Here is a 13,991-nt window from a genome sequence, read left to right on the forward strand (position 1 = left end):
TGACCAATTATTGGGTTTGACTGATTCTAGTCTTTCCTCAAAGCCAAGCCATGACTAAAACTACTTTGAATAATCATCCCTTTTGGTTTTGTTCACACCTAATTTTCTGTTACCGTATTCTGTCGGTTTTAGCCGTGTTTCCAGAAGAGTGATTGACCTGCGATGCACTAGACTGACCAAGTCATCAAGATTTTAGATTCTAACTTTTCTATGCATCTTCCTTCATACCCTTTCTGTAAAAGGGGTGCTCAATTTGTAGCTCATCAAGTAGTACTGGAATATTGCTTGTTTCATTATCCATGGCTGGTGAAAAACAACAATTCTGAATTCACGGCCACTATGTTTGTTATTGGGCTGCTGTTACTTGCAACACTTGATTATACAGGTTTTCCTCTCTATCCTGAATTACAATGCAATGTAGCGTCTAAAATCTTGATATGCAGAATGTTTGCAGAATCATAGATCAAAAGTTTTGTAAATGGCATATGAAAAGTCTAAAACTAGACCTGGTGACACTAGCAATTACTAGGGCTGGTAAGCCATACTGTAATCAGATGTCAAATGACTTTCACTAATTGATAAGTAAGTTGTTTCTTTACTTGTTCAGGAAAAAGAGGGGAAGTGTGGAGGTATTCATTACCAGTTCATCCTGCAAAATGAATGTAAAGCTTTGTTACATAATCACACCTGTTTTGCAGAATGAGCTTAATCAGGTCAATGAAATCATTGTGCATATGAAATTTTGATGCAGGGGCTCAAACAGGCGTTTGTTATGGAAGGCTTGGGAGTAATCTTCCATCTCCAGCAGATGTTGTAGCCCTTTGCAAACAGAACAACATCAAAAGAATGCGAATCTACGATCCTGATCACTCCACACTTCAAGCCCTAGCAGGTTCAAATATTGAAGTCATTCTTGGGGTTCCCAACACTGATCTTCAGAATGTTGCTGCAAGCCAAGATAATGCAAATAATTGGGTCAAAAACAATGTAAGGAATTATCCTAATGTCAAATTCAGGTACATTGCAGTTGGAAATGAAATCAGCCCACTAGCATGCACGGCTGGGTGCCCAGACTTTGTTCTCCCTGCCATCCGAAACATCTTCAACGCAATTTCTGCAGCTGGGCTAGGAAACCAGATCAAAGTTTCCACTGCAGTTGAAACTGGACTAGTTGGAAATAGTTTTCCTCCATCAGCTGGCACTTTCCAACCTCAAGTCCAAAAGTTTATCAATCCCATAGTTCAGTTCTTAGCTAGCAAAGGCGCCCCATTACTCGTTAACGTGTATCCATACTTTGTCTACATAGGCAATCCCGGGAGCATAGCTCTTGACTATGCTCTTTTTACTGCTTCGGGCATTACCCTACCAGATGGTGTAAAGTATCAAAATCTTTTTGATGCTATCTTGGATGCAATATACTCGGCCCTCGAAAGGGCCGGAGGGTCATCTGTCGAAATTGTTGTATCAGAGACAGGCTGGCCATCAGCTGGAGGTGGACAAGCTACATCAATTGACAATGCCAGGACTTACAACAATAACCTGATTAAGCATGTCAATGGAAGTTCTGGAACCCCAAAAAGGCCTAGAAGAGCTATTGAGACTTACATTTTTGATTTGTTTGATGAAGACCAAAAGAGTCCAGAATATGAGAAGCATTTTGGGCTCTTTCTTCCAAATAAGAAGCGAAAGTACCCAATCAGTTTCTAACTGGATTGAGGATTCAAGTGTGTAAAAGGAATAAGGATCGATAGACTTCATGTGTTGTCTTAATTTAGCAAGCATAGGTACATTATGTAAATTGCTTGGAATTAGATTAACTTAGACCATCATAACCAAATAAATACAGCCACCTAAGTTTCTCTTTTCTTTTTTTTTTTTAAGGTTAGAGCTATCTTAATTTAGCAAGCAAATGAGAAAAAATTTGATTTTGGCTCGTAGTATCACCAAGCATATTTTAGTTCTGCGTGCTCCAATCAGCTTAATTAGTCTACCATATTTTCAACTAATCTTTGTATGTGACCTGCAGATTTAGCAAGACAACGAATTAGAACTTAATCAGGATTAATCGATTATCAATAGTAAAAGTAACAAATAGCATGATCATAATCAAATAATGTTTAGTTAAATATGAAGAGTGAAAATTTGAAAATATACAATGATACTGTTTGTACCATCAACAATGACAATAGCATAATGGTAATTTTCTACGGTACACTTTTATTCTATTTGTTCAAATCCTCATATAAGAAATTATCAAAGTTAATATAATGTTGTCGTTAAGAGCCAAGAAAAAAACTTAAAAAAAATTGATGGCAGCAAAATTATTAGAAAAAGTTAATCGGGGAAGCACAACATCTTTAGCCAAGTCAGACGGATAATGGTCACAAGAAGTGTTCAACTTCTGGATGGTAATGAGAATGTTATCGTTTTCAACTAAACAAATGTTATCAAAGTCTGCAAAACTGCCATACTCCACAACCTTCCTAGACTTGTGTTTTCCACAAAACATAATTCATTAATTCTTGAAATAATGAATTAATTATGACTTTTCACACTATCAAAAAGTGTGAAGGCTTACATAGTTTCTGTCGATATCTATGTTTAACTGCTACTTTCGTATAGAATATTCGCATCCCATATTGACATTTCAATTGCAGGAAGCCTGGAATTTATAGAATGAATTGCGCCTGTCACGGATGCAATTTTCTTGTGTTATACATCAAATAGTTCTTCTAGGAAAATCTCATCTGGATTACATGTCTTCTTCTAGATAACTACTGTTTGACGAGTCGACAAAACGGCAATTTTCAAGTTGGAAGTTTATGAAATGCACCCAACTAGTTCCGGTCTAGATGAAATGCTTTCATTTTACATACGTCTCTCAGCAACAGACACTATGAAACAAGTTTAGAATTGGTCCCAATCGATCTAATAAATCTCTCTTTTCCTCTCCCTGTGGATAAAGAAGAGACGAAGACTTTGACTAGGAATCAATGAGTCTGTTTGGGTAGAGTATTATTTGAAATAATTTTAGTAGCACTTTTTGTGATGTGACGTATGTGAGATAAAAGGATGGTTGAGACTATAAAAAAAAAAAGTGGATTAGAGAATGTGTTTATGATGCAAGTAAAATATTATTTGGAAAAATTTGGGGTAAAATACCAAAAAAGCTTCCTATGGTTTGATAAATGTTCAATTTAACTCCCTCTAGTTTGGAAACGTACATTATAACTCCCTGTGGTGTTGAATAAATTGAAAATTGGATAGAAAGCATCCAATCTAACGGTTGTGTGTGAAATGTCAATATTACCCTTACTATATGTAAGATGCTTTCCATTCAATTTTCAATTTAGTCGAAATCACAAGGAGTTATAGTGTAATTTTTCAAACTAAAGAGAGTTAAATTGAACATTCGACAAACCATAGGGAGTTCATTTATATAAGGACAATATTGACATTTTACGTATAACCGTTACATTTGACGTCCAATTTTCAAATTAGTTAAAACCACAGGGAGTTATAGTATACGTTTCCAAACCAGAGGGAGTTAAATTAAACATTTTGTAAACTATAAGGAATTTTTTGGTATTTTACCCAAAAATTTGCTATCCAAAATGTTGTCAAAGGCCAAACAAATGAGAATATGGTATATTAGAATTTAATAAGAAAATTTCTGTCTTCCATTAAAACTTCCTTGCCAGTTCGGTCCAATGTGGATATGGTCCATACAATGAGAGTGAAGTTTACCTAACTAATTTAGAGATAACGAAACCAACTTTTGGGTTTGACTGATTCTACTCTTTCATCAAAGCCAAGCCATGATTAGATGGTTTTGTTCACAACTCATTCTCTGTTTTCATATTCCGTAATCTTACTGCAAACATTCTTCCAGAGATGGCACCTAATTTTGTACTTAGTCAGAAGAAGAGGTTATTCATCTACTATTGACATGTAATAATATTTCAATGATCAATCCACCTTATTCTTTACTTGAGCAGTAATTGTTCTTGCTCCTCTTAGCCAATCTGGTTAATATTCCTCCACTAAACAATAATTGCAGAAATAACCATCTATTGGGTTGGTAGCCACCACAAAGGCCTTAAGTGTTTTTGTGGGGTGGAAAGTTAAAAGTTTAGAACCTTGTCTCCCATCCAAATGCTATTTAACATATGACTTCTTCTAAATCCAGCAGCTGCTTAACGCACCCGTTTGGTTTGATGGTAATTCAGTTTCAATTGGTCTCTAGGATCTAGTTGAACCTGTCTCTCTTCACTCCTAGCTGATGTATGACCCCAAAAAAAAAAAAACCATTAATTGCAGAAATGAAAACTAAAAATTGCACATGAAAAAGTCTCGAGCTATATAGTTTAATTCCTTTCTAGTAAGGACTCAGGAACTGGAAGCTGTTATAAGGTGGCAACCACGTTGCAGGCCCTCTAACCAAAAGTACTACCATGTAACAAGTCATACCCTTTGCACACCGAGTCTTGGAAACCAAAATAGGAAGAAACTACATGTAATTGGACGTGCAGAGTTTCTTGTGAAGGAGTACTTCTGTTTAGCATATGCTGCTGCAACTATGGTCTAAGACCATATTTCCAGTAAAATAAGCTGATTTTCAAAGTGCATTAAAACATTAGGGCGGCATATACGATTATTATTGATTGATTGAGGAAGTCATTCTCATCAAGGACATAGAAAAATGTTTGAAAATTCAAATTTTAACACATGGGCAGGCGAATGACGTGCTCTAGAAATTAGCCACCCTGCAACAGCGATGTTTCCACAGAGTGATTTGACCTGAAGTGCAGTAGACTTGTCAAGTCATCAAGATTTTAGATCCTGACTTTTACTTTTCTATGCATCTTCCTTCATTTCCTCTCAATAAAAGGGGTGCTTAATTTGCAGTTCATCAAGTAGTATTAAGTAGTACTGGAATATTGCTCGTTTCATCATCCATGGCTGGTGCGGAACAACAATTCAAGGCCGCTATGTTTGTTATTGGGCTGCTGCTACTTGCAACGCTTGATTATACAGGTTTTCCTCTCTATCCTGAAGTACAAAGCAATGTAGCGTTTAAAATCTAAAATCTTAATATGCAGAATGTTTGCAGAATTATAGATCAAAAGTTTTGTAAATGGCATATGAACGTCTAAAACCAGACCCGGCAACATTATCGATTACTAGGGCTGCTAAGCCATACTTTAATCAGATATTAAATGACTTTAACTTATTAATAAGTGCTTTCTTTACTTGTTTAAAGAATGGGGAAACTGTGGAACTTTTCATTATCAGTTTATCCAACAAAATGAATGTAAAGCTTTCTTACTAAATCAGCCCTGGTTTGCAGACTGAACTAAATCAGGTCAATCTCATCATTGTGCATATGAAATTTGATGCAGGGGCTCAAACAGGCGTTTGCTATGGAAGGCTTGGGAGTAATCTTCCATCTCCAGCAGATGTTGTAGCCCTTTGCAACCAGAACAACATCAAAAGAATGCGAATCTACGATCCTGATCAATCCACTCTTCAAGCCCTAGGAGGTTCAAATATCGAAGTCATTCTTGGGGTTCCCAACACTGCTCTTCAGAACGTTGCTGCAAGCCAAGATAATGCAAATACTTGGGTTCAAAACAATGTAAGGAATTATCCCAATGTCAAATTCAGGTACATCGCAGTTGGAAATGAAGTCAGCCCAATAAAGGGCGACACAGCTCAATACGCAAACTTTGTTCTCCCTGCCATCCAAAACATCTTCAACGCAATTTCTGCGGCAGGGCTAGGCATCAAAGTTTCCACTGCTGTTGAAACTGAACTTGTTGGAAATAATTTTCCTCCATCAGCTGGCACTTTCAAACCTGAAGTCCAAAATTTTATCAATCCCATTGTTCAGTTCTTAGCTAGCAAAGGCACCCCATTACTCGTTAACGTGTATCCATACTTTGCCTACATATACAATTCCCAGAACATAGCTCTTGAATATGCTCTTTTTACATCTTCGGGCATTACCACACCAGATGGTGTGAAATATCAAAATCTTCTTGATGCTCTCTTGGATGCAACATATTCAGCGCTCGAAAGGGCCGGAGGCCAATCTGTCGAAATTGTTGTATCAGAGACTGGTTGGCCATCAGATGGAGGACAAGCGACATCAATAGACAATGCCAGGACTTACAACACTAACCTGATTCGGCATGTCAATGGGAATTCTGGAACCCCAAAAAGGCCTGGAAGAGCTATTGAGACTTACATTTTTGATTTGTTTGATGAAGATCAAAAGAGTCCAGACTCTGAGAAGCATTTTGGGCTCTTTCTTCCAAATAGGCAGCCAAAGTACCCAATCAGCTTCTAACTAGATTGAGAAATTAGCTAGTGTATAACAAGAATAAGAATAAGAATCCATAGGCTCCACATGTTATCCCTTGCTTATATAGATAGATTGTCATCTCAAGTGGGGATTGCTCTAAAATTCTAGCCTTGGCAACCTATATATTGATAAATAAAAATGTTTTGCTGCTGGAGCAATTTATTCTTAGTAGTTGCTAAAATATCTTGGTGCATATTTAGTCTTTAAACATAGGTAAATTGTGAAACATGCTGGGAATTGGATTAACCTGGACCATCATAACCAAATAAAAATAGAGCTATCTAACAAGTTTAGCAAGAAAATGGGGAAAATTTTGATTTTGGTTCACAGTACTATGAGAAATTATAACTTAAGTTCTCTGTGTTTCAATCAACTTAATGAGTCTACTGTGTTTTAACTTGTATTCCCGGTGTACGGTTTCTCACATTTATGTCTCAGTTGCATATTTAGAAAATCAACCAATCAGAGAATAGTAGTATTAATCAACTATTAATAGTAAAAGCAACAAATAGCAAGATCATAATAAGAATAATTTTTAGTTAATTATGAATAGTAAAAAAAGGAATAATACTTGTTATTTTGTTTATTTGGTATCGTACCATTTTCAGCTATATTGCAAAGTATGGAATACAATTAGAGTGAGCTCTTAATTCTACAAAAATGGTAAATAACCAACTAGAACTTGAGACGAATCTTCAGATGCTAGCTAATGCCCATAATTAAACTCGGCAAAGTAAAGATTTGCAATTGAAACTAGGGATAATTTCAGATACCTCCCTTGAGGTTTCTAACAGTTTCATTTAGCTCCCTCAAGGTTTTAAAAATTACACATACCTCCCTTATCATTTAAAGTGATAATACTACCCTTAATTAATGAAATTCCCTTATTTGGTATGCTTATGCTTAGAATGACTTTTAAATTTATTTTTTCATTCTTTTTTCTTCTTACTCCTTTTTTTTATTTTTTGCCAATAAAACTGTATAACTAGCATTATTACCTCTAGTTTCTATTATAACCAAATGTCGAACTAGTGATTTTTTTTTATGAGTTAACTTATATGTAATCCAATGTTTTTGCTGATCTTTGTTTTCTATTTTTTGGTATTAAAGTTAATAATAAATATAAAAAGAAATGGCCCAAAATCACTATTAAATTATGATAATCCCACTACTTAAAAAATTCATAAACTCTAAATGAATTATTTCAGCATTTTCTTTTTAATCTTATAAATCTAAATCTATAATAAAATACCATAAAAAATATCCTATCATAGTGATAAAATTATTATTATAGTTGTTTATCAAATAGTAGTAGGTATGGACATGAAAATTTTGGTACTTTTTTCTTATAATTATACTAGATAATCTTATAATTGTGTAGGTAAATAAATTAAAACTCATTACACAAGGGCATTTTTGGGTATTCATTTAAAAATTTGACCAAGTCAATATTATTTTAAGGTTTAGATACTAAAACTATCAAATTAAAGGAAGTAGGTGTAATTTTTCAAATTTTAGGGGAGTTCAGTAAAATTGTTAGAAACCTTAGAGGAGGTTTCTGAAATTATCCCTTAAAACTAAGCAAACATAACTCCACCTAGTCGACATCTAGCAAAAAAACAAACTTCTCATGTATATTACAAGACTAGAATAGTTGGGAAAAAAATTAGCCACTGATTTTGGGTGGCTAGCATATATGTCCCAGCAAAGTGGCATATATATTAACTTCAGGACATATTAATTTGATTCATAATGTAACCACAGGAAAAGACGCTATCAAAGCACCCTATCAAAAAAAAAAACTTAAACTAACTAGTAATAGGTCGCGTGATTTGCATGTGATTATAATATCATAAAATATAATATTTTATACATTAAAATTTATTTGTGAAAAGTTATTTTAACAAATTTAATATTTGCATATTTTCTTTTTTATTAATTTTTTATCTTCTTTAATTAATTTTCTTTAAAACCATTATTTTAAAAGCAAAATAAAAGTTCACAAAATGTTATATTTACAAATTCATATAAAATCTCCTCAGAATTTTTAACAGATAACGATACATTTGGTCTCTTTCAATTTAAAATAATGGTTTTAAGGACAATTAATTAAGGAAGATGGAAAATTAAAAGTTTTTAAAAATAAAGATTTGACCAAATACGAAATGATTTGACAAAAGTATCAATATATTAAATAGTATGTATAATATTGATACTTTTAATTACTTTTTTTTTCTTTTTCCCATGACAAACAAATTATGAAAATAGAATTACAATTGTTTGATTTTAATTAGATAAACAAATTTTTATTTTTCTTTTAAAAGTTGGATGACCTAAATTTGCATGCTACGCAAAAGTTAAATGTTTGCTAATTACTGGGGTTGGTTCAGTGGCCAAGGTAGGTCTTTTAGAGTTCTTTTCTATTCAGCATTCGAATCATATACATGATAGTTGGGATGAAAAAAGAGTATAGAGAAGGGTAAAAAAATAAATAAAATAAATAAAAACTAATTGTTTGCATAAATATCAGTTGCATGCTTTATCATTATTATTTTTCATGTTACGTAAGTTGAATTTGTCCATATCTTGATGAAATTTCTCAATATGAAGTTATATGCACCATCTTTTGAAAAATGAAGAGATATATATTCTTTTAATTTGAACACTTTGTAGTATTTTGTGTGTTATTTCTGTTAACAATAGAGTATAGATGAGTATTACATATAAATCTTTTTTTTTTCTAATTGTTCACTTTTTGAGAATAGAAATTTTATTGGTAGAGATATTGAGTTTTTTTTCTTTGCTTTTATTTTCTATTTTTTGGGCAGATCTAACATTAAGTACAAACGACAAAGATTTTATTGTCCTAAGAGCCCTTGTTTTGGTATCAATAGTAATATTTTTGAAGATTTGAAATTTTAATTAGGTTGTGACTAATAAAAATTTTTTAATGGAAATAAAAAACTAAAAATAGTAAATTTTTCTTAATAAAATATTATGAATATACATGCAATTTTACTATTAAAATAAAAATTATATAATATATATATGTAATATCAAGCGGCTCGCGAGTTGACTAGAGTTGAATGTTGACCAACCTTGAGTCGAGTCTTGACGGAGCCGATTCACAACTTGATTCATTTAGTCAGTGTGCAACCAGTCCAGTGTACCTTGCAAGCATTACTTGTGCAATAAAGAGAGGGTGCTTTTGTAATCTGCACACAAAGGATGAGCAAAGAAGGGTAATTGGGGATAGAATACAACATCTATGCAGGTATTAGTCAAATTGGTAATGCCTAAAATCTACCATTATCATTATAAAATGAGATAGAATAGATTGCTCTGCCTCTTCTGATCTCCAATTTTCTTTTCTCAATAGCCTTCTTCAAGGTATAAAGGATGATCATATGTATTCCTCTTATGTTCTTCGTAGTTTAATCAAACACTTTGGGTCATGTATAGCAGAACACTAAACAGCTGATTGGCAGCTTGTGACAGAAGCTGAAATTAGTACTTAATTTCAAGACAATTCTTAGGTTTTTCGTAGCTTTCAGGAACCTGAGATACACCAAATAACCTACCTTCTATGCATAGCTCTACTGAGATGTCAATGCCTGGACAATTTTTGGTATTCTACCACTTTTTCATCAAACAAGAAAATGCCTTCATCTTGAACGGATGACTGTGTTTAAGTGAAAACTGAACTCTCAAGTACGCATAAACCTCTTCAATTTACTCGTCAGTGAAAAACTAGCATAAACTCAAGCTCTGAATTCATCAACGTACAAAACAAGAATTCATAAACTCAAGATATGTACAAAACTGAATAGCTATATGAACTCTTACATTAATAATACAAAACAAGAAATCAAAGCTGCAACTCAAGGTCGAATTCAATATATCAAGTTATGAACAAAAGTTAACAATTTGAAAAACTTGATGATATCTACAGTGCAAGTTAACTTGATGTGCAAAAATACTGGGATTCGATGATCTCTCCTTCTTCTACTTCCCCACGACTCAAATATGCGTCTTCATCATCATCATCCGCTGCCCGGAATTCCTCCTTCAAGTGCAAGCCAAGCTGCTCTAAAGGGTGCAAAACTTTGCCATTCTTTAAACCTCTCAATACCATCACTGCTGGTCCGTTGCATCCATGGATAATGTAAGAGGGAGCACACTGACTTAGTTGCTCAAGTTCCTTCACAATCATGAGATTGTCTTCCAAATCAACAGTGCTTTCTATCATCTGTATCGCAACGCGGGCTGCTTCTCTTTCCCTCTGCCTCAATTCAGCTTCTTTCTTCTTCAATTGCTCCGCTGATCTTAGCACCTCTTCCTCTTTGCCCTGTTTTATTACCGGTCTCTCCTTTTCTTGATCGACGTTAAATTTTGCAGCTTTTGCTACGGAAATAATTTCGGCGAAGCGGGGTGTTAACCTTGCAGCACATAACGCCGTCTTCAAAACATATTCGTCGGCAAGATTAGCTTGACTCGTACAGCAGCATTGATCACCGGTGGTAATCGTCACAATACCCTTTTCCTGCTGCTGCTTAGGCTTAAAAGTACCTGCGCCAATCCTGTTCTTGCTGCATCGCAACCTTTTTAATGTATCCATTATTCTCTTCTTTTTCCCATTCCTTTGATTACCATCTAGAACTACTAGGACTTGGGCCGCTCCTTTGTTGTTGCTCCCATTAATTCGAGAAGTCAATTTTCTATCTGCTAAATCGTTCTGCTTCCCAACTGCGCCCTTCCTAGCAGCAGTCATGTTGGATGGTAATGGCGGAAACAAACCCTAGAATGATAGATGTTAAAATCTACAATCTTAACCAAGCCCAAGAACCGAAATTGCAAAATCCCAAAGAACCCTATTACTAGGTGATCAAAGAAATATGACTCCTTCTGAGGAAGATGAAGAAAACAAGAAATTCTTGAGGCTATCTACGATAATGTCTGCTTACTCTTCAAGCACCGAGGAATGAAACCTAGAAGTCGATATGATCACTTGCTTCTTAATTTCTGCTTGTAATTTTTTTGTGAAAAGAACAATGAACAGAGTGGTTGTTAAATATACTTTCAGTATTAGGAAAGTAGTGGTTTCCTTTTCCTATGTTGTTCGGGAGTTCGGGTCTCAGTCTGGCGGCAAATTCAAACGCAGAGTTTACGGGCTTGAGCTTTTTAGCTTCTTTTATTTGGGCCTTTCCGGGTACGGCACATGTACGTTTGGGCGGTGGGAATTGCTTATTGCAGTTCTTTACTTCAATAAACTTCAATAAACTCCATGCCTCCCTCAAATCACTTCGTTGTTGGGAGTAGGAATTTGCCTATTGTCGGGGCTAATAGAGTGAATATATAATTAGTAAACAGTGTAATTAGTAATTTATTATAAATTTATTGGTATAATTAATCAATAATTTGTCTTAGTATAAATGTATAATTATTAGTATAACTAATATTATTAAATATATTTATTTATTTATTTATTTTAGGCAGGTGACAGGGTGGGAGTATACTCTCCTGTCCCTCGCCCTGTTTTTTAACTGGAGGAGAAAATGACCCCCAGCTCGCTTCATCAACCTCCTTTGAGCACTCGTCCCAATTATCATCTCTAGTTGAAAGAGGTTTTTATGGTACTAAAGTTGGGATAGATTGTGGCTTTTGATACATGTAGATCTGATAACCCCACCGGCTAACTAATCTTTCTATCCCTCTTTCTCTTCACATGTGATGGATTAAATCACTTTCTATATTGGTCGTGGTTTGGACAATATTATACAAAAAACTTGTCTTTCATGCAAAAGGAGATGTTTAAAAAATCAATTAGATATTTTAATTAATTAAAATTGTTTGATACAATCATCTTAATTGTTAATCCACAAGTGCTTTCTAAAATTATATTTCAATCAAATTTGAAGTGTAATTTGCCAAAAAGGAAAAAAAAAATTTCTTAACACAATTTAAAAAAGCTTGAGTTTTTTATGCACTGTCATTGTACAAATTTTTATATTAGCAAATTTAGATCATGACACATAATATGAACTCAAATTTGAAATTCAAATCATACACATGTATAGCTTCTAGTGTAAAAAAATCGCAATACTGTTAGTGCATAAAAAGTTAATTTTTGAAAAGAAAAAATTTTCCCATATCCTCTTATATGATAGAAAGAGACAAAAACATTCTATCCAGCCTCCACCAAATTAGAGGGAAAAAAAATGAATGCCATCAAAGTGAATGAAAAAAAAATAAAAAATCTGAAACCTCTATTTAAATTTGTATTTACTTTCACATATTTAATTTTTGTTAAATACAAACCTACCAGTTTTCCTTTCATAAAAATATTAGTGTAACACTTTTTCAATTTTAGTTACAAACATTTATGTATTTAATATAAATTAAATGATTCAGAATAAAATGTCCATAAAGAGCCAATACTTTGTTCATGTAATGGAGGAAAGTCATAAAGAATTAATACTTTATGGGCCATTTCTTTTTTTAAAACTATTTAATTTATATTAAATATATAACCTATCGGTTTCTTTTTTGTAAGAATATTACTATAACACTTTTTGAATTTTACTTACAAACATTGATGTATTTATCATATATTAAATATTTGAAAGTAAAATGCCCATAAAGAACTGGTACTTTGAATAGGTAATGCATATTTGCCCATGAACTATACCCCTTAAAGTTTATTAATTGTTAATTGATTTGTAGTACTTTGTCATTCCTTTGCTAATACTACTTAGCATATAACACAAAGGGCAAATCTGGCACAAATTTCTCATTTTACTCCCTAAAATAATATTTTAATCGCCTGGACTGAATATGCAAAGAATCAGTAAGTTTGGGGAAGGTGAGAGTGCAATTTTTTAAACCACAAGGGATGTGAGTTCAAGTGTCAGAAACCTCAGGGGAGGTTTCTGCAATTTTCCCTTCAAGTTAACATGATGTGCAGAATTCTAGTATTTGATGATATCTACAACGCAAGTTAACATGATGTGCAAAACTACTAGGAATCGACGATCTCTCCCTCTTCTACTTCCCGATTCAAATATGTGTCTTCATCATCATCCACTGCCATGAATTCCTACTTCAAGTGCAGGCCAAGTTGTCCTAAAGGACGCACAATTTTACCCGTTTTTAAGCCTCTGAATACCAGCACAGCTGGCCCATTGCATCCTCGGACAAAGTAAGACGGAGAACATTGACTTAGTTGCTCAAGTTCCTTGAGAATCGTGAGATTGTCCTCAAAATCAACTGTGCTTTCCATCTTCTGTAGCGCAAAAGGGGCAGCTACCCTTTCCTTCTGCCTCAATTCATCTTCCTTCTTCTTTAATCGCTCAGCTGCTTCTCTGATTCTTGCTGCTTTATGCACCTCTTCCTCTCTGTCTTGTTTCCTTTCCGGTCTTTCTTTGCCTTGATGGACATCAGTTTTCTCGGCTTTTGCTGTAGAGATGATTTCTGCAAAGCGGGGCGTTAACCTAACTGCACTCAGAGCCTTCTTCAAAACGTATTTGTCATCAAGATTTGGTCGACTTTTGCAGCGGGTTTGATCAGCAGAAATCACCAAATTTCCCTCCTGCTGCTTAGTCTTGAAAGTACTAATTGCACCAAT

General features: G+C 34.2%; 2 protein-coding genes across 2 annotated transcripts; both read left to right on the forward strand.

Moving 5' to 3' along the window:
* Nucleotides 1–184: 184 nt before the first annotated feature.
* LOC113776526 (glucan endo-1,3-beta-glucosidase, acidic-like) lies at nt 185–1,865 on the forward strand. Its single transcript, XM_027321710.1, has 2 exons — nt 185–385; nt 752–1,865. The coding sequence occupies exons 1-2, from the start codon at nt 211–213 to the stop codon at nt 1,705–1,707; spliced, it is 1,131 nt and encodes a 376-aa protein (XP_027177511.1). The 5' UTR covers nt 185–210; the 3' UTR covers nt 1,708–1,865.
* A 3,009-nt stretch (nt 1,866–4,874) lies between these two features.
* On the forward strand, nt 4,875–6,535 carry LOC113776528 (glucan endo-1,3-beta-glucosidase, acidic-like). Its single transcript, XM_027321712.1, has 2 exons — nt 4,875–5,037; nt 5,403–6,535. Exons 1-2 carry the CDS (start codon nt 4,959–4,961, stop codon nt 6,350–6,352), a joined length of 1,029 nt encoding a protein of 342 aa, XP_027177513.1. The 5' UTR covers nt 4,875–4,958; the 3' UTR covers nt 6,353–6,535.
* Nucleotides 6,536–13,991: the final 7,456 nt, after the last annotated feature.

The sequence above is a fragment of the Coffea eugenioides genome, chromosome 6, assembly GCF_003713205.1.
Source record: "Coffea eugenioides isolate CCC68of chromosome 6, Ceug_1.0, whole genome shotgun sequence".
Classification (NCBI taxonomy): Eukaryota; Viridiplantae; Streptophyta; class Magnoliopsida; order Gentianales; family Rubiaceae; genus Coffea; species Coffea eugenioides.

Excerpts from the sequence above, each read along its gene's own strand:
- LOC113776526 (XM_027321710.1), top strand. The coding sequence starts at position 211 with ATGCATCTTCCTTCATACCCTTTCTGTAAAAGGGGTGCTCAATTTGTA. Across the intron at positions 386-751 it reads TGCAACACTTGATTATACAG|GGGCTCAAACAGGCGTTTGT; the intron begins GTTTTCCTCTCT and ends ATTTTGATGCAG.
- LOC113776528 (XM_027321712.1), top strand. The coding sequence starts at position 4,959 with ATGGCTGGTGCGGAACAACAATTCAAGGCCGCTATGTTTGTTATTGGG. Across the intron at positions 5,038-5,402 it reads TGCAACGCTTGATTATACAG|GGGCTCAAACAGGCGTTTGC; the intron begins GTTTTCCTCTCT and ends AATTTGATGCAG.